The sequence below is a fragment of the Podarcis erhardii genome, assembly GCF_964252035.2.
Source record: "Podarcis erhardii genome assembly, chromosome: 12".
In the NCBI taxonomy this organism is placed as follows: domain Eukaryota; kingdom Metazoa; phylum Chordata; class Lepidosauria; order Squamata; family Lacertidae; genus Podarcis; species Podarcis erhardii.
The window spans coordinates 32,550,210-32,575,209 of NC_138513.1; the positions used below are offsets into that span (position 1 = coordinate 32,550,210).

At 42.1% G+C, this 25,000-nt stretch overlaps 1 protein-coding gene across 3 annotated transcripts in view; it reads right to left on the reverse strand.

Annotated features, from left to right (window-relative positions):
* Positions 1-9,676: 9,676 nt before the first annotated feature.
* The window catches only part of COLQ (collagen like tail subunit of asymmetric acetylcholinesterase), a 44,066-nt gene continuing 28,742 nt past the window's right edge, over positions 9,677-25,000 (reverse strand). Inside the window, exons 8-17 of one of the 3 annotated variants that reach the window (XM_081882274.1) lie at positions 23,885-23,911; positions 22,742-22,786; positions 21,735-21,770; positions 20,731-20,811; positions 17,545-17,641; positions 15,836-15,975; positions 14,876-14,995; positions 13,147-13,267; positions 12,691-12,793; positions 9,677-10,163 (exon numbers count right to left, since the gene is read on the reverse strand). In XM_081882274.1, the coding sequence (XP_081738400.1) occupies positions 10,094-10,163; positions 12,691-12,793; positions 13,147-13,267; positions 14,876-14,995; positions 15,836-15,975; positions 17,545-17,641; positions 20,731-20,811; positions 21,735-21,770; positions 22,742-22,786; positions 23,885-23,911 (840 nt within the window). In that variant the 3' untranslated portion in view covers positions 9,677-10,093. Of the gene's footprint in view, positions 10,164-12,690; positions 12,794-13,146; positions 13,271-14,871; positions 14,996-15,835; positions 15,976-17,544; positions 17,642-20,730; positions 20,812-21,734; positions 21,771-22,741; positions 22,787-23,884; positions 23,912-25,000 lie in introns of those variants that run through there. The other 2 variants (XM_081882272.1, XM_081882273.1) reach the window with 2 other exon arrangements.

Here is a 25,000-nt window from a genome sequence, read left to right on the forward strand (position 1 = left end):
CCACAAGAGCCTCATCTGAGTACTGGCACCCACAGGAAGCTCTGTCAGGGACTTTATGCTTAGAAATGCTTTAGTACCAGAATGAAGCACCTCGTATGCTTTACGCTAATACTGTTAGAATTAGAGGTTTGGGCTAACCAAAGTTCATCAGGCACCTTAGATGTGCAACACGAGGTATCCAGAGCTGTCACTTTAAATGGTTGTATTTTGCCCTTTGGTTGCCTAAGAAATTTGCCCCCAAGCTCTGCGACAAGCAGTGCTAGCAAGGGAAGGCACCCGTGACAAACCTTCCAGTTTTCTTTGAAGAATGCCCTGCCAGCAAAGAGGGAGATTCCCCGTGAAATTAAACTGTCTTTTGAAGCCTTCAGTTAACAGGTCCTGGGGCTGCTCAGGATTAGTGCTCCCTGGCTTACGCTGGGGACAGTATAATGGGGAAATATGGACTTTGCTGCTTGGAAAGCGCTGATAAGAGCAGCAGAACAATAAGAGAAGGGCAACGAAATGGGTCCCGAACACACCAGCAGATTTATTTAGACTGCCGGCTTCAAGAAGCTTCACACATATATAGTGATTATTGGAGCGGGATTCTGGACAGAAATAAGAGATTAACCTTTAAGCATGGCAGGGTTTTCTTACACAAAACATTTCTGCATAGACAAAACCAAAGCGTGGTCTATAGTTTCTGTGTGACTTCCTATCTTCCTTATTTATTTGCAGGTTTTGTAAATAGCTTCATAACCAAAAGCTACCAAAAAGGTGTACAGTATAATAAACTCAGTAAACTAAAACCCTTTCTATAATTATTCCATAAAATTATTAGGTCACACTTTAGGGAAGGCCTTCTTAAACCAAAATAATGTCATCAATAGCCACCTAAATATCAAATTGTAAGGGGGGTTTTTTGTTTGTTTTTTTAAAAGCAAATTGCTGCAGAAATGTGGAGAACTAAACTTAAGATTGGGAAAAATGAGAAATGGAAAGAACCAAAACTGACAGATTTGTCCATCATTAGCGATACTTCAGCTAGGAATGAAGCCCCCAACTAGTCCCTGCCTTTTCAGGAAATAGTTATAGTGCTGTTCCCTGACATTTTCACTATGGGGCAGTCTTCACCAACTGTAGGAGCAGCAGACACTGATGAATAACGAAAGGGGGCAAAGATCTATTAATGTGTATGGATGGCATCTTAAATTCTGTCTTTAGCGTTAGGGTGATAAATTTGCAGATGTGTTCACAGTTTCACCATTCCAATAATAATAATAATAATAATAATAATAATAATAATAATAATAATAATAATAATAATAATGTGGTACCTCGGGTTAAGTACTTAATTCATTCCGGAGGTCCGTTCTTAACCTGAAACTGTTCTTAACCTGAAGCACCAGTTTAGCTAATGGGGCCTCCTGCTGCCTGCCACAGCACTGCCGCAGCACGATTTCTGTTCTCATCCTGAAGCAAAGTTCTTAGCCCAAGGTAATATTTCTGGGTTAGCAGAGTCTGTAACCTGAAGCATATGTAACCTCAAGCGTATGTAACCCGAGGTACCACTGTAATAATATGCCACCCATCTGACTGGGTTGCCCCAGGCACTCTAGGCAGCTCCCAACAAAGTACAGTGGTACCTTGGAAGTCGAACGGAATCCGTTCCGGAAGTCGGTTCGACTTCCAAAATGTTCAGAAACTAAAGCGCGGCTTCTGAATGGCTGCAGGAAGCTCCTGCGGCCAACCGGAAGCCCCGTCAGACATTTGGCTTCCAAAAATAGTTCGCAAACCGGAACGCTCACTTCCGGGTTTGCGGCCTTCAGAGCCAAAACGTCTGAGAACTAAGCTGTTCGAAAACCAAGGTACAACTGTACTGATACAATAAACATCAACCTGTCTCTCTGTCTCTCTGTGTTATTAGCATCATTCTTCCCCACTTGTGATTCCCACTGCTTCTGACAGTGGAGGTAGAACATAGCCCTCCTGGCTAGTAGCTATTCCTCCCAGAGGAACCAAGTTAAACAGTAAAACAACTAGTCTTGCAGCAAGAGACTCATCTGGTTCGATGTGTATCTAGATGCACACTCATTTCAGGATGATATGCAGAATTGCATGTCTATCTCTTCTGCTAGATGGGAATGGTGGCTTGAAAAATACATAAAATTTTGGCAGTAATAGTGAAGAAATCTAGTTCAAGGCAGAACTGCACTCCGCAAAACTAGTCTTGCAAGCGGTTTCTCCCAAATAATCTAGGAAATTGCCCCGAGGGTGTTGAGGAACTAAATCAATGTTGTTAACCGCTTGGAGCATCAAGGATGGGGTTATTTCTAGATGAGAGACCCCAGTGCCACCCAGTCAGCTATGGAACTAACCAATGGCATTGGCAACAAAATGTTGAGGTGTGGAGCGCTCCTTCTCAGGGTGTCGGCCACAGTCCTGTTCATTATTCTCAAGCTATCCTCTCCAATTTTCTGATTTCGCTCTCCCTCAAAAGTCAGCATTACTGTATGTGCTTGCTCAGTCCTCATTTGGCTGTTTTTTGTTCCCTCCCCTTAATAGTTGACTGGGTTGTGCTTTTGGCAATGCAACATGTGTTCAAAGATGGAGAGGTCTCCCTCTTGGCAATATGTGGGCAATATGCCTGGCACTTTTTGTGGAAAAGCTTGGGATCCTAGAAATGTGCAGGAGGGGCAATGTTGAGCAGGACAGACCAATGGTCAGGGACTACACTGATCCCAAATAGCTTCATTCCTATGCCTGGTACTAGGTGAAGCAGACTAAGCAATGGAACATTTTCTTATTAACGCTTTTGGTACAGAATTCAAAGTAGCATATTGTAGAACTTGGTTGCCACCCATTGGTACGTGCAGATGCAAATAGATTTGAAAAATGTGTGGATATTTCCCCCCTTCCCTTTTGCCTCTTGTCTTCGCCAGCACTCCGATTGTGGCTTTCTGCCAACCCTACCCCAATTAATTTAGCATCTGTTTTCAGGGTTGATATTGTCCGCTCGTATCTCATCTTCAGAGACTAGACATGCCTCAAATATTTTCCAGTAGGTCATGGTTTTCCACTTGGTTTTCGCTTAACAGCTGGCATCTAGTCTCCATCATGCAACCGAGAAGCAATTTATCATGGTTAGGTCTTGCTGGGTCTTCTCTAAGGCATAATTTCCCATTCTTTCCCTGTAACTCAATATCAGAAGAGCTCAGGTATATCACACTGAAATCGACACCCAACAACAACTTTCCAACCCATCGTCTATTAGGCGAATTCCATCAAACCACAAAGCTCAACAGAACGGCAATAAGGATAAAGTTACCTGTTTATTTGACCGAAATAAGCATTTAGAGTGCCGTAAATGCTATTTTGACACTGTTGTGGATTTATCTGTGTAGGCCAGGCTGTGAGGTGGATTCCCCCTTTTTTTCTACAAGTCTCTGGGTTGCCTAAATTATGGAAGGAGACAAGCTCTGGGACGCTGCCACAGCTCACCTCTCTAAATAAAGTGCGGAAACTTCTGATCATCTGCCTAAGTCAGGATTGTTAAGTATGTGTCCAAGCCTGGATTTAGCATGCAGCTAAGGCAACGCTGAACGGGTGTCCCTTCAGAGGAGAAATCATTCCATTCTGAAGTGCTGACAGTATGGAAAATCCTCATTAGGTTACGCCACAATGCTTCTCCCAAGCTATCTTAATGCAGAATACGGGACAGAGAAATCTGAGCTATCTCACAACTTAAGGGATCTGGGCTGCATGATGTGGACCAACTGCCACATCCCATGGCTTCACTACAAATATTATGAGTAATTAAAGAGTAGCAACAACACTTGAGTATTTTTGGGGATATCTCTTGGTGGGCTGTGTTTCTTGAGAATGGAAAAGGAATAGCGTGGTCAGTTCTTCAAAGGTTTTGGTTGCTTCCACACCAACCCTATCTCCTCAAGGATCATCCTTTGTATGGATGCTCCAGAACAAGTGACTGAGCAATGTTCTATTACGGCCTATAGCCCTAGGGAAGGCATGTTATAAAGGATCATAGAACCTTACTGTTTTCCATGGGCAGATGCCCACCCTTGGGAGCCCCTCCTCCCATCACTGTGGAAACTGTCGGCATGCAGAGGGTCGAAAGACCAGCTGGCTAGCCCCAGCTAGGTCGTTTCCTTCCAGCCGTTCCACTGCAAAGACCCATTGGCCTCTGATCTGACGTAAATCAGTGACCCAGGCTTCAAAGCCAGGGCACACTATATCAGCAGAGCAAACTGTGCACACAGCATAGGCGTGAGGCTTGTGGAAGCATACTACAACTATGGATTTATTAATCATAAATCAGGACAAAGAAACATGTCGTCTCTCTGTCTTCTCGGCAAGAGAGACAGTCTAAAGCAAAAGCTATACACACAACGGAAGTTCCCAGCAGACTGTGCTGGTATGTAAACAGACATGTGACACGTAACAGTTCCATGTCTGCAACTAAAGGTGGAATGGAATTTCCCAACAGAAACAACCACCAAATCTGACTTGACATATAGCACTTCCCTGTGTTCCTATGCTTGAATCCATGTAGGTCTTAACTCAGACCAATTCTAGAAAGTCCCCCAGGAGAGAGTGTCTACAAGCTGATAGTGTGCTTCTTCTTCACTAGACAGTAACCAACCATCATCTACCCCTGTACAGTGGGAAAATAAGGGCAGCTGCATCAAAGGGTGTGATTTCCAGGCAAGTTTCATTCTTGTCACCTTTAATTTTATATTGTTAAGCTTGAGCTGGACCACAAGGTTATTCCTTGTAGCAGAATAAAGTCTCCTTTCCTCTCCTGGTTCGTAATGAAAGGAGAAATCGCAGCACTAGAGTTAGCAAGACTGAAACACATTCAGATATATGGCATTTATTTGGATCCCTGTCCTCCCCAGCTACCTACCCCTAGAAACATAGAATCATAGAGTTGGAAGGGATCCTGAGGATCATCTAGTCCAACCCCCTGCAATGCAGGAATCTCAGCTAAAGCATGCATGACGCATGGCCATCCAACCTCGGCTTGAAAACCTCCAAGGAAGAAGAGTTTGCCGTCTCCCGAGAGAGACTCACTGAGGATTCATCCTTTCATAGAGGAACACAAGTTGCTGGAAAAGGAGGGAAAAAAACTAATAGGGAAAAGAAGCATAAATAACCAAGTTATTTTTTTCTGATTTCTTTCCAGAAATTAAATAAAATAAATCTGTAATGTAATTTCCAGTAGGAGTGCATTCCCTTAATACAATTTCGATTGGCTGGCCCTATCAGACACAACATCTCCTTTGCTGAACAAATTGGCCATAGGTCTTCTCTCTTAACTGGCTCAGTGATCACAAATGCAATCAAAACATGCCACAAGACGTTTTTTCCTCCAGCCTGTTAGAACTTGGAGTGTTGCCAGACACCAATATAGAAATGAGAAGGGGGAGAATAGGACTTCATTGTGCACATCTCTGGGGGTACTGTACAAATACATTAACCTTAGAAATGAGACAGAAGGGGAGAGGGAGGTCAATCTGCATTTACCACTAACCCCCATTTTCTAATCTGAGCTGCTTTGTCTGGGCAAAGTAAATTGCGGCGTACCCTAATGGATTTCGCAGACATCCGCTATTCACTACTGGTGAACTGACAAAGACTTCACATTTCACATTTGTCTTCTTCACACCGTCTTTCTGCCAAGCAGCACATAGCGAAGGTTCAGTAACTTGAGCCCTTAATCAAATGTTTCCCGGGAACATGTAATTACTCTGCAGCAAATGGCTCTTGAGGAAACTGCTGCCTGTGTGTTCCCAACCTGGTGCCCTGCAGTGGCTAGCAGAACCTCTAGCCTTCCTTAACCATTCCTAGAGAGGCCAAGTGACTGGGAACCTCTGAGTGCAAATCATGTGTTTTCTACTACTGGGTGACACTAAGGACATAGCTAGTTCCTTTGCTTTTTGAAGAAATTAAAATAAAAACTGCTAATCTAATCATATGATGCAAATACCAAAGGGGTGGCCTTTGGTAATACGGCGTCCTGAGTGAGGACAAAATTTGGCGCCCCCTCTAAATATTTCTTGGGACGCGGGTGGCACTGTGGGTTAAACCACAGAGCCTAGGACTTGCCGATCAGAAGGTCGGCGGTTCGAATCCCCGCGACAGGGTGAGCTCCCGTTGCTCGGTCCCTGCTCCTGCCAACCTAGCAGTACAAGTAGATAAATAGGTACCACTCCAGCGGGAAGGTAAACGGCATTTCCGTGTGCTGCTCTGGTTCGCCAGAAGCGGCTTAGTCATGCTGGCCACATGACCTGGAAGCTGTACGCCAGCTCCCTCGGCCAATAAAGCGAGATGAGCGCCACAACCCCAGTCGGCCACAACTGGACCTAATGGTCAGGGGTCCCTTGACCTTTACCTAAATATTTCTTATTTTCACAATAACACCTGTATAAATCTAGGTATTATTATACCTGTAAGAGTTCCTATATACCTGGAACTCACCCTGGATGCCTCTCTTGTTCTCTTATAATGGCAATGGCGCCCACCTGAGAGGTGCCGGAACAGAGTTCCAGCAAGTTCTGGCTGGAAAAAGGGCCCTGCTCGTTGTTGTTGTTGTTGTTGTTGTTGTTGTTGTTGTTGTTGTTGTTGTTGTTGTTTTGTGCCCTCTTGGCTCAGTGCCTATGTGCTGGAACCACCCGCACCATCCTAAATCCAGCACTGCTGCATTAGACTCCATAAACCAAATAACAAAGAATGGCCGCTCCTACAGAGTCCATTCAGATGCCATGCCCAGGGCTTTTTTCCAGCTGGAAGTTGCTGTTTTGGTACCTCTGAGGTGGGTGCCATTGCCATTCTAAGAGAACAAGGGAGGTGTTCATGGTGAATTCAGGCACCTCTTTCTCTATAAAAATAGCACTGGCCGTGCCACTTCCATGCTGGAACACAACAAGGCGGCAGGGCAACCTTCCACTTCTCTCACAGGACATCTAAGGACACAGGCTGCAGGCCATGCCCATTCTGTGCGCAGGCTTAGACCACTTCATGTACTGCTCCAAGACCTGCCCGGGGCTGCCATTGCTCAGAGGTGAGTTGGGAGGGAGCCAGAAAGGAATCTAGTCTACTCTTCCCTCCCCCCCCCCTCCTCTGTTCAAGTTTACACAGTAGGGACTCCAGGGCTGGCTCAAGACATTTTTGCACCTGATGCAAATGATCAAATGATGCTCCCCTCCCCGGCAGGGTAGAAGGGATAGGCGTAGATCTGTACCAGGAACAAGATCTGTACCAGGCACATTGGGATCTGCTGCCCCTGTGGATCCTACCACCTGAGGCGGTTTCTTCGCCTTGCCTCATGGGTGGGATGGTCCTGATGGACACTCTGTTTCTTGCTTCTGCACATACAGTACGCATGCCACCCCAAGTACTCATGCAAGTTAGCGTCATTGGGCATGTTCCAGGGGAAATTCGGCACACTGAAAGCTGCTGAAATTAAGAGTGGAATTAAATGATGTCCTGCTGAGCTCCATGGACTTACGTTTCCTTAAAATTCACAATACTGTAAGCAATTCAGATAAGAAATATGCATCCCAATTAACCCACTGTCTTTTGTTTTTAAAACTCTTACCACATTACTTTAGCATAAATCTGCATTCACACTGTAATCCACGCACCTATCCATGTGGTAAAAACGTCTGCATAACTGTTGGTTTTACTTTAATTTTTATTATAATTGTATAATATCTTTCTTATTCAACCCCCATGGAAGTAACAGAACATAACAATGATTGCTGTTGTTATACATGGGTTCATGTACTTCAAACAAACATTTTAGACCATTAAAGAAAAGGAAAACAGGAATATTGACAGATATGAAAAGAATGTCCTATCTTAATTCTAAATAAAAAAATTCCTTCCAGTAGCACCTTAAAGACCAACTAAGTTAGTTCTTGGTATGAACTTTCATGTGCATGCACACTTCTTCAGATACACTACTGAAGGTGCTACTGGAAGGAATTTTTTTATTTTGTTTTGACTATGGCAGACCAACAAAGCTACCTATCTGTAACTGGAACTACCGTATCTTAATTCTCTTAAACCTGAATCCACACATCACTATATGAAGAATTTACTCAGAGGTTTATCTAAATTTAAGGTAACTTCCACATGTATCTAACTCAGTATACTTCCAACATGAAATTTGCTCTTTAGTATCTGTTAGAAAGGAAATCAGTAATTATCTCAAATGCTTTCAAAGATAACATAACCATCTCTGACCAATCCACTTGGAATATATATATATATATATATATATGCATATATACATACAAAATCTATACAACATGTAATCTGAATAACACACTATGGGATGACTCCTATCGACTATACAAATAGGAATATATACACAAGTGGCTGCGTTCACGTTAAACCATGGTTTAGCACGACAAATAGAAGCTGGAAGGATCCTGAGCAAGCTTTGGGCATGTGTGCTTTCCCTCCCCTCTCTACCTTTGATTAGCCTGAGAGGAGGATTTCAGCAGTGATTAATTTCAGTTCCTCTTAAACTCTGCTTGTTCTGGAATATGAACTGGAATATGAACCCAGGGCAGTTTCAAAAACCGCCCAAACTCAAACCATGGGTTATAAAACTGGCTTGTTTAAACTAAGCATAGTGCAAACCACGATGCCCAGTTCACGTGCAATGGAAACCTGAGATTAAGAGAAAGTACCTAAACACTGCTGAAGTCCTCCCTCAGACCATGCAGACAGAAAAATGGAGGGAATGTGTGAACCCAACAATCGCCTGGGCTCATTTCAGCTCATGCAGGTCACACTAAACCATGATGATGTATGAACGTGGCCAATAATCCTAACTGTTGTACAAAGCTGAGACTGGAAAGCAATTTCTAGGTAGAAACCAGTAGAACTGAGTATCAGGTACATGAGAAAGCAAGTAACACTTCCTGGCATAGCAAATAAAATGAAAGCTGATGGTAGCAGTTTTGCAACAATAGTCTCTAAGGCAATTCTAAGCTTTTCAAGGTGCAAACCTCCATTCTGTTGCATAATTCAGAATGCAGATTTCAGGCGTATTAGACACAGGATATAGTGTTATAAGTCTAAGAACTTGGCAGGAACGTGGTGTAAGGGGCAGTAGGACTTTGGTTTTGAGAGCTTGTCCCACATGAGTCAAGCATCTCAAAGTAATAATCTGACGCTGAAGAATTCATTATATACAAGTGTTGACTCCCTTTTGAATTCTTCCATTTCACTCGCTCTCGATATATTTCAATCTATTTACATCTCTCACATGGTTATACAATTTCTGTTTCTAAGGCTATATCCACTTAACCTGGGAGTACTTCCAAGTTGGCATACATAGAATTGCAATGTAAATAAAGCTAATCAGTTCCTCAATCTGGTTCTCTTCCACTTAACTAACAGTGCCATCCTGTGCATATCTATTCAGAGGTAAGTCCCAGTGAGTTTAATGGGACTTACCCCTATATAAGTGCTCATAGGATTGCAGCCTAATTGCCCCAAGTCAATATATACAAACTCGGGACTTCTCACTTGAACACATGATTAATTCATGCAGCTAAAGCATGTACGAAGTTCACATGGTAATGGGGAAAAAAACCATAAATAGTCCTTATAAACACTGCAACCAGAATATGCTTTGTGTTTATACTGGAAAAAAATATTTAAAAACAAAACAAATACACCCGAAGAGCTTATCTGTAGGACTAGGAGTGCCAAGTTGAGGTATAATTGTGTTTTTATGAAGTAACAGTATTGAAGTAAAATACAGTATTCCGGTTATTTGGTTTTCCTGTTGTAAAGAGGAACTCCTGTAAGCAGCCATGGAAAAGGTAAGTCTTAACTGTGAATGTTGCGTGACATTTCTCTACTAAGACAGGATTCAGTGGTCCTATTTTCTTCCAGTGTGAGCCAATTTAAAAACACATCTCCAATCACCACGAGCAGCAGGACATTGGTTGTTGTTTTTTATCATAGAGATGGGTTGCTTGTCTATTGCTCAGTCTTGGGTTGATGGTAACATAGCACCTGATGTATGGATGTCGTACGTGGGATACTCACATATTACAGGGCTCACTTTTCATGTAAAGTATCGACATTCTGTAGAGTCAATATTGCAAAATGAAGTGCATCGTAATTTTCCATAAGACCTAAGACAGAAGATAAACACACACCAGTCATTATTACACATGACACTTTTTTTACCAGTTGATTTTAATATCTAATTTCTATCAGGGAGTCCACAGTGGATTTTGAATGCAGCGTTTTGCAGTGAGGCAAATACGTTAGACAGAGGGATGCTTGAAAAAGGCTGCACAGAGACATTTGCCGCAGAGACATGATTTGCGCAAAAATAAAGTACAGTTTGCAATAACATTGCCAACTGAACACTTAATCAATACAGTCCAATATCAAGCTTTGTTTTAACCTATATCTCATTATGCATCCAATTAACAGGATGCTCAAAGAGCAATATGAAATTATTTGCAGATTCACAAAGCACAATTATCACAGCTGCTGTCATGTCTGAAAATTTGATAACCCTGAAATAAAGGCCTCAATTTTCAAAATCTTGACCAAATATCAACCTTTAACGTGTATATATTTTATGGTTGCTTTCCTAAAATGTCTGTTTATCGAGTCCCATTGATGTAAAAGGTGCTGTAAGGAGTTAAATTACATCCTGAGAGTTAATACAGAAGAGGGTTTGCAGAACTGACTCTTGTGCTTTCTTTATTCCTGCCAATTAACACATTACTCTTTCAGGAGCCATGGGAACTCTGCAGATAATTTCATTTGCAAATGGAATGTTTCCTGTAAGATTGTAATGATACCTGACAGCATGACACAGCTACAGCTATTGCAGGTAAAATACTGCTGACCAGAAGAAGCTATTAATACCAATGCATGCAAGTCAGACTACAAGCAAACAAAAGCCTCAGCTAAAGTCACATTTACATCATACATTTAAAGTGCATGGCTTGCCCAAAAGAACCCTGGGAACAGTAGTTTTCTAAAGGTGCTGCGAATGGTCATTCTGTGAGGGGTAAACTACAGTTTCCAGGATTCTTTGGGGGAAGCCATGTATGTACGGTGTGGATGTGACCTCAATATCCTGCTGGACTAAAGAGAAGCACTACAGCTCTGTACCACACGAATATGTTTTTAGCTCACTCCGGTGTAAAACTGATGGCTAACAGCAACCACAGCCTCAATCAGCTTTTTTCTAATTCAAGCGCAGACCTCATGGGTGCCTAAATTGAGTGGGGAGAGAATCTCCAAACAGTAGAGACATCCTAAAGGTAAAGGTAAAGGGACCCCTGACCATTAGGTCCAGTCGTGGCTGACTCTGGGGTTGCGGCGCTCATCTCACTTTATTGGCCGAGGGAGCTGGTGTACAGCTTCCGGGTCATGTGGCCAGCATGACTAAGCCACTTCTGGCGAACCAGAGCAGCGCACAGAAATGCCGTTTACCTTTCCACCGGAGCGGTACCTATTTATCTACTTGCACTTTTTTGCATGCTTTCGAACTGCTAGGTTGGCAGGAGCAGGGACCGAGCAACGGGAGCTCACCCCATCGCAGGGATTTGAACCGCCGACCTTCTGATCGGCAAGTCCTAGGCTCTGTGGTTTAACCCACAGCGCCATCCGTATCCCATAGAGACATCCTACACTTGCACAAAAACAAAGGTGGCCTCTCCCTCTGCTTCAGTTAAAATTTATGCATCCACGAGTCTCTCATGACTCTTGGGGATATTCCCAACAGCATAAGGTAATTGTAAATAACTAGCTTTGGGTGCATGAGAGAGAAGAGTACTATGATGGCGGAGCCTCCTCTTCATCCTCAGTTTCCTAGAGATGCCAAGTGAAACAAATCTCATGCCTTGATGCATGAGACCTAGGTCTCCCTAGGTCTTTCTAGCCAGTGGTTTCTTGAAGTCCCACGGTGGGTCATATCTGCAGAGTTAGCTACTGTGTCCCAACAGCTTTAGTACCAAATTACCCACTTCCTCAGAATATTTCTACCCCATCTTCCACCTGCCCAATTCTCCTCCCCACCAGGTAAAACAAAGGGAGATTGGATCATCATCATTTAAATGACCACTGGGAAGAAGGGGTGACCATAGAGAGGCACAGCCAGTTACTTCCCTACAACTATTACCGTATTTTTCACTCTATAAGACGCACCAGACCACAAGACGCACCTAGTTTTTAGAGGAGGAAAACAAGAAAAAAAATATTCTGAATCTCAGAAGCCAGAACAGCAAGAGGCATCGCTGCGCAGTGAAAGCAGCAATCCCTCTTGCTGTTCTGGCTTCTGGGATAGCTGCGCAGCCTGCATTCGCTCCATAAGACGCACACACATTTCCCCTTACTGTTTAGGAGGGAAAAAGTGAGTCTTATAGAGCAAAAAATACGGTAATTCAAGGTGAAGAGGGATCCCTCCCTTTGTCTCCAAGCAACCACAGACAACATGTGATTGGGGCCACAGGAATCACTCCCCCACACTAAAAAACAAACAAACCAGTTTCCCCTCCATCCATTGGTTCCTGCGGGAGCAAAGGAATGAAAACAGACCTTTGCATCCATCTTCCTTCCCAGTCCAATCTTTTGTGGATTATTAAAACGAGTCATACTCTCCCATGATGTGACAAAAATAACTGAAATTTGCCTTACCCAGGGAGATACGTTTTGCAAGTTAAGTATCCAAAATCTTTCCCATCGCACTCTTCTACCCCTTCGTGTCGGTAGCCGTCTCCACAATAAGCATGGCGACATTCTAATAAACCAGAAATAAAAGAGAAAAATAAATAAATACATTAATGGGGTTATTTGCAGCTGCTAGCTAGCTCCTTGCATGTCAGAGGACAGCGTGAACTTTCTTCCACATCACCCATTAACTCCAAGATTAATCAGTTTGCTTGCCTGTGTATGTTTACAAAACTATCTGTTGAAAAGTAAAATACCAGCTCTTTCCCACTTAGTGAAAGTAGCTTTTCCTGAGTGTTTTGGTGCTTTTTTATCCAGATCACATGTAGAAACAGTGAAGTATATGAATTAGGCTTTCCATTTATCTGAGAATCCTTGTGTATATTAAAGCAAGAAAACGAGAATTGGTAACATCAAACGTACTTATACAATCATCAGTCACTATGTTATTGCCATCATCACATTCTTCACCGTCTTGGAGGACGCCATCTCCACAGGTGCTGCCATCTTCCAGCGGGTAGTCCACAGGATAAAAAGGCGTGAGCTGCTGGAATAAACACGAAACAGATACTTGAGCAGAACTATAAACATCTTGGAAAAGGAGGCACCAAAGGAACATGTGATTCCTGTTCTCACTTGCTGAAGATTAGGTGTCACTTCAGCCAACTGCACAATCCCCTGGAAATGTTTGTGTCAGAGTCCTCACCGCTATGATACGAATATAGCCAGAACCTCTAACAATTTACATCCAAACCAGAATGCAAACCATTTTATTTTATGGCAGGTCTTTACTTACCCTTGAGGAGTTCAGTGAATTTAGGTTGAAGGGGGTGTATTTTATAATCCTTTCCTTTTTTTTACATAGCCCGCGATCACAGAATCATGGACCCTCAGGACTAGCAAGGACGTAATATTGCTGATTGATTAATCAGTCTCTCCCTTAATTGGTTCAGTCTTAAGTATGAGGTGAAGAAACGTACTGTTCTGCAGTCTGTATCCATTAACACTGATAAAGGAGTATCGTAACAGGACAATGGTTTTTGCAGTTTGTGGTACAGATAAGCATGGGATATCTATCCACACAATTCTGAAACTGAAGAGTGCAATCCCATGCGTGCTTACTCAGAAGCACACCCCACTGTGTACAAGGGGACTTTCTCCCCTGTAAGTGCATATAGGATTGCAGTTGGGCAGAGAAATCGCAGGCAGGATAGTGTGGTGGAGTGAAATGGCATATAATTCATCGCATCTGAAGTGTGTGTATGTGTCAGGGTGTGTGTGTGATTGAATGAATGGTGTAGCTGATGCTCCTGATCCTGAAGCCTCTTGGAATAATGAAGGGAATTTGAGTCCAATGGATTCTAGGCCAGGTCTGACACATACGCCCCCAATTGCTAGATGCCTGTTTCAGGGCCTACTGCTGGCAGAAATAGATTTATGCCCACAGAGGTGCCCTCTGCTTTGCTGGAGGAACTCTCTGCCAGCAGAGAGTGTTCTCTGCCCCATCCTAACTCCCTCCAGCCTGCAGAACTGGGGATTAGGATCGCCCTGCAAACTGCCCTTTCACATTATACAGATATACATGTATAGCAGATTCTCAAGTGTCCCTATTTTCCAGGGACAGTCCTGAATTTACAGAAGCTGTCCGAGTTTCTGATTTGATCCCAGAATGCCCCACTTTCCCTTAGGATGTCTTTATTTTCATTGGAGAAATGTTGGAGGGTGTAGAGTTATCCAACCCCTGAGCCATCTGAAGGCAATCCTGTATAGGGAAGGTTTTTAAAAAATTGTTTAATGTTTTATTATGTTTTTATATATGTTGGAAGCTGCCCAGAGGAGCTGGGACTACCCAGTAAGATGTGTGAGGTAAAAATAGTAAAATGATCATTATAGAATGGGACGTCCCTATTTTCATCGGAGAAATGTTGGGAGGAGGGGTATGGTATAGACCACTTGTTTTGTTTATGCCTGCCATATTCTGTTCAGTGATATTTGCTTTTTCTGATATATATTCGGGGGGGGGGGATTGAGAGTTCATCTGCTGCAGAAATTCACTTCACCCAATAAATATTTTAAACATAATTTTTTTTAGTTCCAATGGAATGAAATGCTTACAAAACTTGCACTATTTATCATTTATTTACCTACCTACCTGAATCGGAAGCCATCCAAAAGCATCTTTGAAATACAAAGATCTTTGATCTCTACGAAATGCTAGGGCGTTTTCTGTGTTTAATCTGTCCAGTTCTTCCTGATTATTCACTACAAAAATCTGGAAAAGAGAAATAAAAAGTAGGAGTCAGAGAAGACACAATGCTGCCGCAACACCTACTGTAGGAGAGAATACTAAGTGCCGATGGAAATTTAGAGACCAGTTCCAAATCTGAAGGGTTTGCATTATCTGAAACCTTCCCCATTGACCTCAAAAAACCACTTGTAATTAAACGGAATGTACTGTTTGCTCTAATCAAGGGACCAGGAACCCTATACTATGAACACACTCCACTAATAATGAAAACCAGGGGGTGGGGAATGAATTGTCCTCCACATGTCCCTGAACTCCAGCTCCCATCTGCCCCCACCTGCACAGGAATAATGTTAGGGATGATGGAAGTTTTGTCTGACAAAATTTTGAGGGTGGCAGATTTCCTAGGCCTAGCCTAATACGTAACCAGTGTTGCTATCTGCCCATCCTCATGCAAGTGAAAATAGAGACTTTTTTCCTGTAGGTAGAATAGTCTTCGAGAAAAAGAACGAGGGAAAGATGTGCTCCATGTCTAGAAGGTGAGAGAAAACAACCTCCAAAGTTTGAGACAAAGAGGTAACTTATGCAATCAATTGTTTTAAGTTGTTTAACTCCGGAATTGACAGGGGGAGGAGGTAGTTGTGGTTGCATCATAGTCACATCACAGGCACCATTCCACAGTTGCCCGTAAGTTAAGGAACATCTGCCTGATACCGAATCAGACCATTGATCCATCTAGCTCTGTATTGTCTGCACTGACAAACCCACAGCAGCCCAGATCAAGTTGACCAAAGCGGCTACTTCATGCCAGCGGTCTGGATCCGTTAACACAGTATGCCCATATCAACTCCTATCAACCTCACTTACTGCAGGAACCTTTGAATAAGGTTGTCCAAACAGTGGCTCGTCATAGGGTGGGATATTCCCATTTTGTGGAGCGTTGCAGAGACATTTTCCTGGAGGTCCAGGAAGTCCTCTCTCTCCTTTTGTCCCCATTGTTAGTTGCCCTAGAAAACATCAGATTTGACACGCAAGGTAGTTGCTGAAATAGATAAAGACATACTGAAAAGGGAAAATTGAGTCCCTGCCTGTGAGCTAAATGTCTCATATTGAAAAGCTGTCTTTGACTCCTGTAAGCTTCTTTGGGGGCTTGTACAAACACTTGTCAAATATTATTGGCCTTCCAACTTCGGGGGTGGTTGTATATTGTTTGCCATCATTGTTTGATTCCCATGGGTTATTAAATTAGTCTTTAACTTAGGATGTTTCCAGATGGATGTTTATTGTGGAATATGTGCTCTTCATGCATGCAAGTTGAGTCATTGGCATTTAAATGCCAACCCATTAAACCCCCTCCACATTAACTTCAGACTGATCCTTCTGCCCTTTCCAGGGGAAATCCAATAAGTAGTGCATGCACACTCAAACCCTTTAGCAATGACCCACTTGCAATTTAAACCCCCATCTGGAAGCACCCTTATCATTGCCTTTTAACAAAAGACCAGGCTATGTGAGTGTGTGGGTAACTATTTTGGATCTCAGCAGAAGGTTTGCAGAGGAACTATTATTTATGCTCAAGGTGGTATTTGGGGCAGTTCAACATGATCCCACTTTCAATACTATTTGTATCTGCAAAAGTTTCAGGGTGGGCATACTGCTTCATTTCCAAGTTCTGTTCCATAACTTACTGCTGAAATCCTCAAACTTTTCAAACCACAAAAGTTCCAGTTTACTTTTTGTCCCACTTTAATTGTTCTGTAATGCACCTCTCCAGGTGGTAATAACATGAAAACAATCTGGAAGCATCGGAGAGCAACTAATGAAGTTGAAGTGTATGTAGATGACCCAGTTTAAATCCACCTCTTATTCACTATTATTGAATCAATGGCATGTCCATTCCCACCAACACATCAAAGGCAACAACTAGGACACCATCTTTCTGATTTTTTCTTGCGAGAGGATGGCAGCCATTTTGGGCACTGAGGTCTCACGTGATTTCGCACCACAATATACCCATTTTGGAGCATCATGAGAGATCACAGTGCCCAAAATGGCCACTGTCCTCTCATGAGAAAAAACGGGATGTCTTCTTTTTTCAGGACACTGGTGGGGTATGGATTGCTGCAAAATACACCCACAAAACACCAGTCAGGGGTGCAAACTTAAATAAAATATGGGGGGGGGACGACGGGAAGCCTCATCCTGCATAATCAATCACATGACATGGTACACACACACCCTTTGAATGACAATGCCCATAAACGGGGGGGGGGGGCAGCCACCTCAAATATTTCATTGTGGGGGCAAAGGGACCTCGGCCCCTAGGAGTTGGCTCATATGACACCAGTCTAGAAGGGCCTTATTTCAGGGTGCAAGGGGTAGTTGAGAGCAAAAGAAGTCCAATCATAGTGCAGGAAAAGCCCAACCCCACCCTAAAACCTTATCTTAAAAATGTGTGATTCCCCCCTCAGCTAGTGGTTCGGCAGAAACCTTGTGGACGCCTTGTGAGGCAACTCAATATGATTCAATTGAAGGGGGAAAGGGAACGAGCGGCCATTTTGAAAGGTCTGCCTTACCTGTTGCCAAAGGGCCTGGTGGACCAGGCTGACCAGGGGGGCCAGGTCTTCCAGGTGGGCCTGAGGCACCAGGAGGTCCTATGTCTCCCCTTTGTCCCTAGTATATAAAAGAAAGGACTGTTTCTTTATAACATTCCCTAACAAGCTAATGTACTCTGTTATAGCGCAAATCCTACGGCTTCATGGGTCGAAACAGCATGCCCTTCAACTACACAGAAAAGATCGAAATGCCAAAATTGCAAATTAAATCTGCAGGACCTTATACATATTATTGCAAATCCATGCATTTCCCCAACAAAAATATATAAAATAATATATAAAATAATATATAAAATATTACTGAACAATCCCATAAATTTCCCAGTTCTGCACATTTCAGAATGGCTTATTACACTGGAACCTTGGTTTTCAAACGTAATCCATTCCGGAAGACAGTTCGACTTCCGAATCGTTCGAAAACCGAAAACTCAATACGGAAGCCTCAATGCAATAGGGAAAGTCGCATGGCATGTTCAGCTTCCGAAAATCATTTGAAAGCCGGAGCAGTAATTTCTGGGTTTTCAGCATTCGAAAGACAAAACATTCAATTACGGATGCGTTCAACAACCGAGGTTCCACTGTACTAGGACTACACCAAATTTTCAGAGAGAAAAATTGTGAGGAAATTTCTTCAAGAGTAGGGATGGGCAAATCTATCAATATTGGGTTTTCCCCCTGGTTTCTCGCTTTTCCAACCTTAAGTTCAATTATCCACAATTTACATTCCGCCCCCCCTCATAAAATTCACCAGCATTTTACTGTGAATTTCTGTAGACCAAAAAATGTCGTTTATGATCATCATCACCACAGTGTGGCACTTGTAAGGTTGAAACCGGCAGAGTTGAACAGGCCAGCCTTGGCGTAACTGTAACTGAATGACGCGAGCCTGAGAAGACTCCTCATGAACCTGAAGGAGTCAAATGAGCTAAGCAAGATGGATCTCAGAATGGAAGTGGAAGTAACACCTTCTTAATTTAGCTGCCACTGCAGGCATTTTATATGGGGTTGTCAGCTGGCTTTGGAGAAAGGAAATGACTGAGTAGGTGAAAAGTGGCCCCTCTTATTACAAACAGCTATGTACACACGGCACTCGGTTTTTCAAAACAACATTTGGACTTTAGGAAATTGTAGGCCTGTAACAGAATCAACGGGAACAAACCGGCAAGCCTATTTGTATTCAGCTACACCCTTAAGAAAAGCACATGTAATATTTTCTAGTTATTGCCATGCTGGACCTGGTTTCTCTTGCTGAAAGCGTACGCAAAGGTTTTTGTGCTAGCAGACATCAAAGAAAGTGATCACCTCACAAACAATTATGTTTTCTAGAAGACATCCGTACTTGTAAGAACATCAGACCAGATGCCTACAGGATGTCCACTCCTCCATCAATAAAAGTTTTTCAAGCAGAATATACTGCTTTATTTATTTTGTAGCTCTTACCAAGAGTCTCTTGGTAAGAGCTACAAAATAAACTTGGGTGAACTTGGGTGTGCTATTAGTATGTGGGGCCACCACAAAGTAGGGCAGTTGTTTTGATACTTTTGGGGGACTCTCTACGTATGCAGAAGTATATATGATTGTAAATTTAATCATCTCTCCATGTGTACTGTGTATTAAAGGGGAGTAGAGTAGGCATGGTAGGGGAATTTGACTGTTTCCAGAGGGAAATTTCTCTTCCGAAGCTGGAGTTTGCTGAAGCGGGAGTGTCGTCATTCTTCAGAAGGTCAAAATTATGAAAGCAGAAAACTTTGCTTTCTGGGGAGAAAAAAAAACTATGAGAACCCCATAATATATTTTATTCAGTAACGTTTCCACTGCTTTTTTTAATTCCTTTCCAAAGCAAATGGACATTAAGGAGGGGTTCAAACAAGCATTTCCCCCTTTCCCAGCAATCTCCAGGCTAACCACTACATAGAGAAAAATATTGTGTGAACCAGGACTACATAGATATAGTAACTGCTCCTTGAAGTAATGATGGTATAACCAAGTTAGATCTATTACATTTCCCCTTCTAGATGCATTATTTCTGACTGCAGATCATTTTACATTCTACAATTTCTTGAAGCAACAGTGCTGTACTGTACCAAGAGATTAATGCAATATTCTAGGGTGTAGAGATGTGTTAGCTCCTTGACCTGACATAATTCCATGGTCCACCTTTAAGCATTGCTGCTTTTCACTCTTTAATATCAGTGTTTTGTCATCTGCCATATTTCTGGATGAAGCAGTCTTTATCTGTTCTGAACTGACTTATATTCTCTATTTCCTCCTTTCTCGGTGATATTATGCCCTATTATGAATCATAATCAGATATCTTTGTTCCTTTGCATGTGACAATAAATCTGGCCTGCTTTTTTTAAATAGGACGTTCAGAAGATCCAATTATAACTATAATTCATCCAAAAACGTAGTCTAAGCTAAGGATAGGCAAATCCTTAGTCAATTTTGGTTTCTCCCACTGTCTCATTTTTATTTTATTTTTATACATATTTTTTATTAAATATTCTGTTTTACAATTTAAAATGCTTATTTTACATCTTTAAGATATCAATAACTTCCCTTCACCTCTTCCCATGGTTCATTTTACATATCATAAATCCCTGCATATTTTACAAAAACTATACCATTCAGTATTCTATTATTGCATCCATCAAAGCTTATTTACACTGTTGAATTTACCTTAATGATGCCAGTGCCATTGTTTCATTTTTACACTCTTAAGTTCAGTTTCCTACATTTCCACATCTGTATGTAATCTTAAAAAAAAATCTAAAGAATTAACCAGCATTTTAGTGCTGATTTCCCCTAATAAACAATTTTTTCTATGTAATGTTGCCTAATATCCTCATTTTTGCAAACCACTTTCCCCAGGTATAATGCATTTTTGTATGCTATTTCCACTAATATACACATATTAAATGCACACTTAGCTGTAGAATATGCTTTTTCTTATCTATCGCTCAGCTAGAGAACTCCATTGCAAAATGTGGAGATTTTTTGAGAGATGTCTGCGTTGAAGTTTGAGTACTGTTTCAGAAAATGTGAATTAGACATGCCAAATGAACCAAATTAATCCCTCATCCCTTGCTGAGACAGAGTCCACAGACAAAATATTTTCGGAAACAGGTTAAAGTACAGGATTCCTACTTGTTTGCCTCTTTTCCCTGGTCTTCCAGTTGGACCTCTGTGTCCGGATGAACCAGATTCCCCCTTTGGGCCCATTTCTCCCTTAACGGGGATGGAAAGGACAAAGAGAAGAGCTTTAGCACAAATATATTTACTTGGTTATTATTTACAGCCCAGCTCTGGGCAGCTTCCCACCCGCCTGAGAAGGAAGAGTTTTGAAGGGGTGGACCAGGCAGCTGACAGCTTGCCGGATCTGTCCCTTCAAACGTAAAAATTGATCCAGTAGGCTTTCTGTCTTTCAAATCCAAACCTCCTCAGGGAGCCCAGATGGAATTCATCAAAGGGCTGAATCTGTCCCTAAGACATAGTTTTCCCCACACTTATTCACAGATCCAGGCAGCATAAACCTCATGCACAATACATTTCACTTAGGAGTCTTGACAGTGCAATGTGTATGTTTTGAGGTGTAAGTTCCTCTGAGTGAAACGGGGCTTATCCCCTCATAAGTGTGCACAGAAAGTATACCAGAAAGTTAAGTGGGAGTAGGTAAAGGTAAAGGGACCCCTGACCACTAGGTCCAGTCGTGGCTGACTCTGGGGTTGCGGCGCTCATCTCGCTTTATTGGCCGAGGGAGCCGGCGTACAGCTTCTGGGTCATGTGGCCAGAATGACTAAGCCGCTTCTGGCGAACCAGAGCAGCGCACGGAAATGCCGTTTAGCTTTCCACCGGAGCGGTACCTATTTATCTACTTGCAGTTTGACATGCTTTTGAACTGCTAGGTTGGCAGGAGCAGGGACCGAGCAACGGGAGCTCACCCCGTTGCAGGGATTCGAACCACCGACCTTCTGATCGGCAAGTCCTAGGCTCTGTGGTTTAACCCACAGCGCCACCCGCATCCCTAAGTGGGAGTTACTTCTGAGTAAATCTATGAAGGATTGCACTTTTTAAAGGCTTCCCAAATATTAATGCCAACATAAGCCAAGCAGGTGGACAGCCTGAGAATTTCTTGCTTCCTATAGACATACCTTCTGCCCCAGCATTCCAGGGAAACCTATGTGTCCCTGCAAGAAAAATGTTGGGAAAGACACAAGTTAAATTGTTTTCTAACGAATCCCTTTGAGTTTCGTATAAACACAATAAGAAAGAATGTGAGTCACTGATTCAGTTTGATGATGATGATGGTTGCAATTAGAAAATAAAATAAAAATAAATCACCAGGAAAACTATTACTTATGTGTTGTGGGTTTTTTTTACCTTGCCCTTCCTTGCATAGAAGCCCAAGATGGATGCATATAATAAGCAAAAGATGCAAACCATTTAAAACAAATGTATAAAGTACTATTAGTAAAATAATGTATTATTTTATAATGAGGTGTAGTGATTACCCTTTTAAAATGTGGGGTTTGGGGGGCAGTGTTATTGGGTTGTTTTTATTTTGATTATATATTTGTGGTTTTATATTTTTGATTTTGTTCTGTGAACTGCCCTGAGACCTCCAAATATAGGGCGGTATATAAATTCAGTTAAATAGTAATAAAGTGTTGGACTAGGTAGGACCTGGGAGACCAGAGTTCGAATCTCCACTTGGCCATGGAGCTCCCATTGGGCCAGTCACAGTCCCTAAACCAGCCTACTACACAGGGTTGTTGTGAGGATAAAATGGGGAGGAAGAGAACCACCTCGAGGAAAAGTATGGTATAAATGCAAGTAGTAAATCAGTAAGTAAATAAATACAGCAAATGAATATATATATTTTTTTAAAAAATGATAAGTCATTTGGAAAATACGAGGTCATAGACCATTGCAGATATTTCTGACCAATTCTGACTTCACAGATAAGGGCTGTAGTTCACCGGACCTTCAACCAAATAGATTTGTGTTATTGTCTTAGCAATGAGCATAGCTGATTGCGTACGGAAGTTAAACGAAGTTTGCATCTATAATCTCCATCCTCATACAACTATGCTATGAATGCAACCACAAATCAAACTACGTTCAACACGAATTAGGTGCTCTATTAAGGTAATTTTACCTTGTCTCCTTTGCTGCCTTTGTCGCCCTTCTCTCCGGGAGTTCCCTGTGGAAAACCATACAGGAGATAATAGTTATAGAACACGGCGTTTCAAATACTGATGTTTTCTTTCAGCGCTGAGTGTAGAATTAAACACAGAAGCCCATCAAAATGAAGTTGTTCAGTATACAGAACACTTGTTAGATTCTTGGTTCCCCACAATTACCATCCTCAGTACACTCCAGGCGATGTAATGAACACGACGACTTTCAAGTTAAATGTCATTTACTGATCTTCAGCTAGTGGGCCGTTACCTGAAATTAGGCCAATTTCTGAGCTAATGTAGACTGTACCAACATTCAGCATGGGTACCCTTTGTTTGTTTTAAAACCCTTTTCAGACATTAATGTGTGGACAAATGAGACACAGAGGCAGGGACAGCATCCGCAACAGGTACTAACCCCCAACCTGTGCTTTGACCCACTCCCCCCAACCCTCCCTATGTAGCATTCCTGATTACAGAAAGCTGGCTGTGTGTCGACACTTGAACATGTACAAATTATTTTCAGAAATGGGATTTTTTAAAATGTAGGTTGTGGGGGAGGCAGAGCCTTACGTCACATCCGCCTACGCCTTTTCTATGCATTAACAAATGAAATGAACTACAGGGGGTGAGAGGACAGGGCAAAGGGGGGGGGAGCACTGAGATGAAATTAGAAGAAAAAAAGCAATGTATTTATTCCCAGCAATAATTTATTATTGCCTGCTGATGTGTGCATGATTCTCCAGATGATTCCTGGCCAAATATGTAAACTTTCTCTTTTGCTGCTAAGGCTACTTGAAGGGCCTATCGGTGGCTATTAATCTGTGGCTGTATGAGAACATATAACCAATTTCTTGATACTATTCCTAATAGGTGGGGAATGCACATCATAAAGTGGCCTTAATTGGTTCTTCCAAATGGGAGCTCACCCCGCTGCGGGGATTCGAACCGTCGACTTTCTGATTGGCAAGTCCTAGGCTCTGTGGTTTAATCCACAGTGCCACCCGCGTCCCTCGATCCTGTCATTACTAACATACCAAAGCATCACATTTTGGGAGGCCTGAGGAACATAGGTCACAATGCTTTTCAGCAATTAACTAAGAGTTCTTTGCATGACAAACCTTTTCTCCTCTGCTTCCAGGGTAACCCTAGAAGAAGATAAAAGGGCAGGTATTTACATGCTTGCTATTGATTACATCATAGTAACATATGGACTTTAAAATCAGGCTGGAAAAGCAATCCGTAATAAGTTGCGGCAACATTTTCCTTTGTAGCCGTTGGAAGAAAATCACAAATATGAGCATTTAAGCCTCAGCCTGGAGGCAGACATGAGAAACAAATAAATCTGGTACAGAAAGCATGCTAGCCTTGTTAGAAATTGCTTTGGAAATTAAAACAGCAGCAGAAAGCCATTATAATTCTCAGTATAATAATATAATTGAAAGCAGTCTCTGTGGTAAAATGCCTTAAGCCATTTTCTTCAGCTGTTTCCTCTTATCTAGCAAAGGCAAGTCTCTCTCTGACGTTTACTTTGACTGTACTTCAGCTTAGACCCAACTCTTTTGTAGCAACTCCCATGGACATTTAAGATTTTCTTAAAGAAATTATAGCTGCAATTGCGTAATGTAAATACCTAGGCCACTTAGTGGTTTTTAATGATTAAGTGGTATACCATTTGTCAAGCAATTAAATAAATAAATCAACGTTAAAGAGATATAGCCTCAATATGTATCTGCTTTGGATATAAATGATGCTTAAACAAAGGTTCTTTTCTCTTTTTAAATCGCCTTTGGCTATAGACAGTACTCTAGTTTTGTCACTTTGTAATCAATTCATCTTCTGCTAAACATGAAGTTGCTAATGTCTTATGCCTATGCACTTTTAGTATGATAATATAGAGGGATTTCATGGTCCTGCACCCACCGCAAGACATCCAATGAACAGGAAAAAATCCGAGTTGTGTTGCACAAGCACAATCCACAATTTGGCACGGCGCCTAAAAATTAATGTGGCATGTTTTGCAGGACTGTGATTTGTGGTCATGCTCCAAATGACTAGTACTCCATCAGTACAGCCCATCTATCAAAACAAGAAGATAAAGCCATCTCCTTTAGCAAATATTCCAGCTGCTTTGGAACCACTAACTTGGAAGTTTTTAAATGTCAAAGAGCTGCCTTTTTGGTACTGAACATCATGTTGTTGTTTCGAAAACCCAAAACAAAAACCAGCACTCTAGA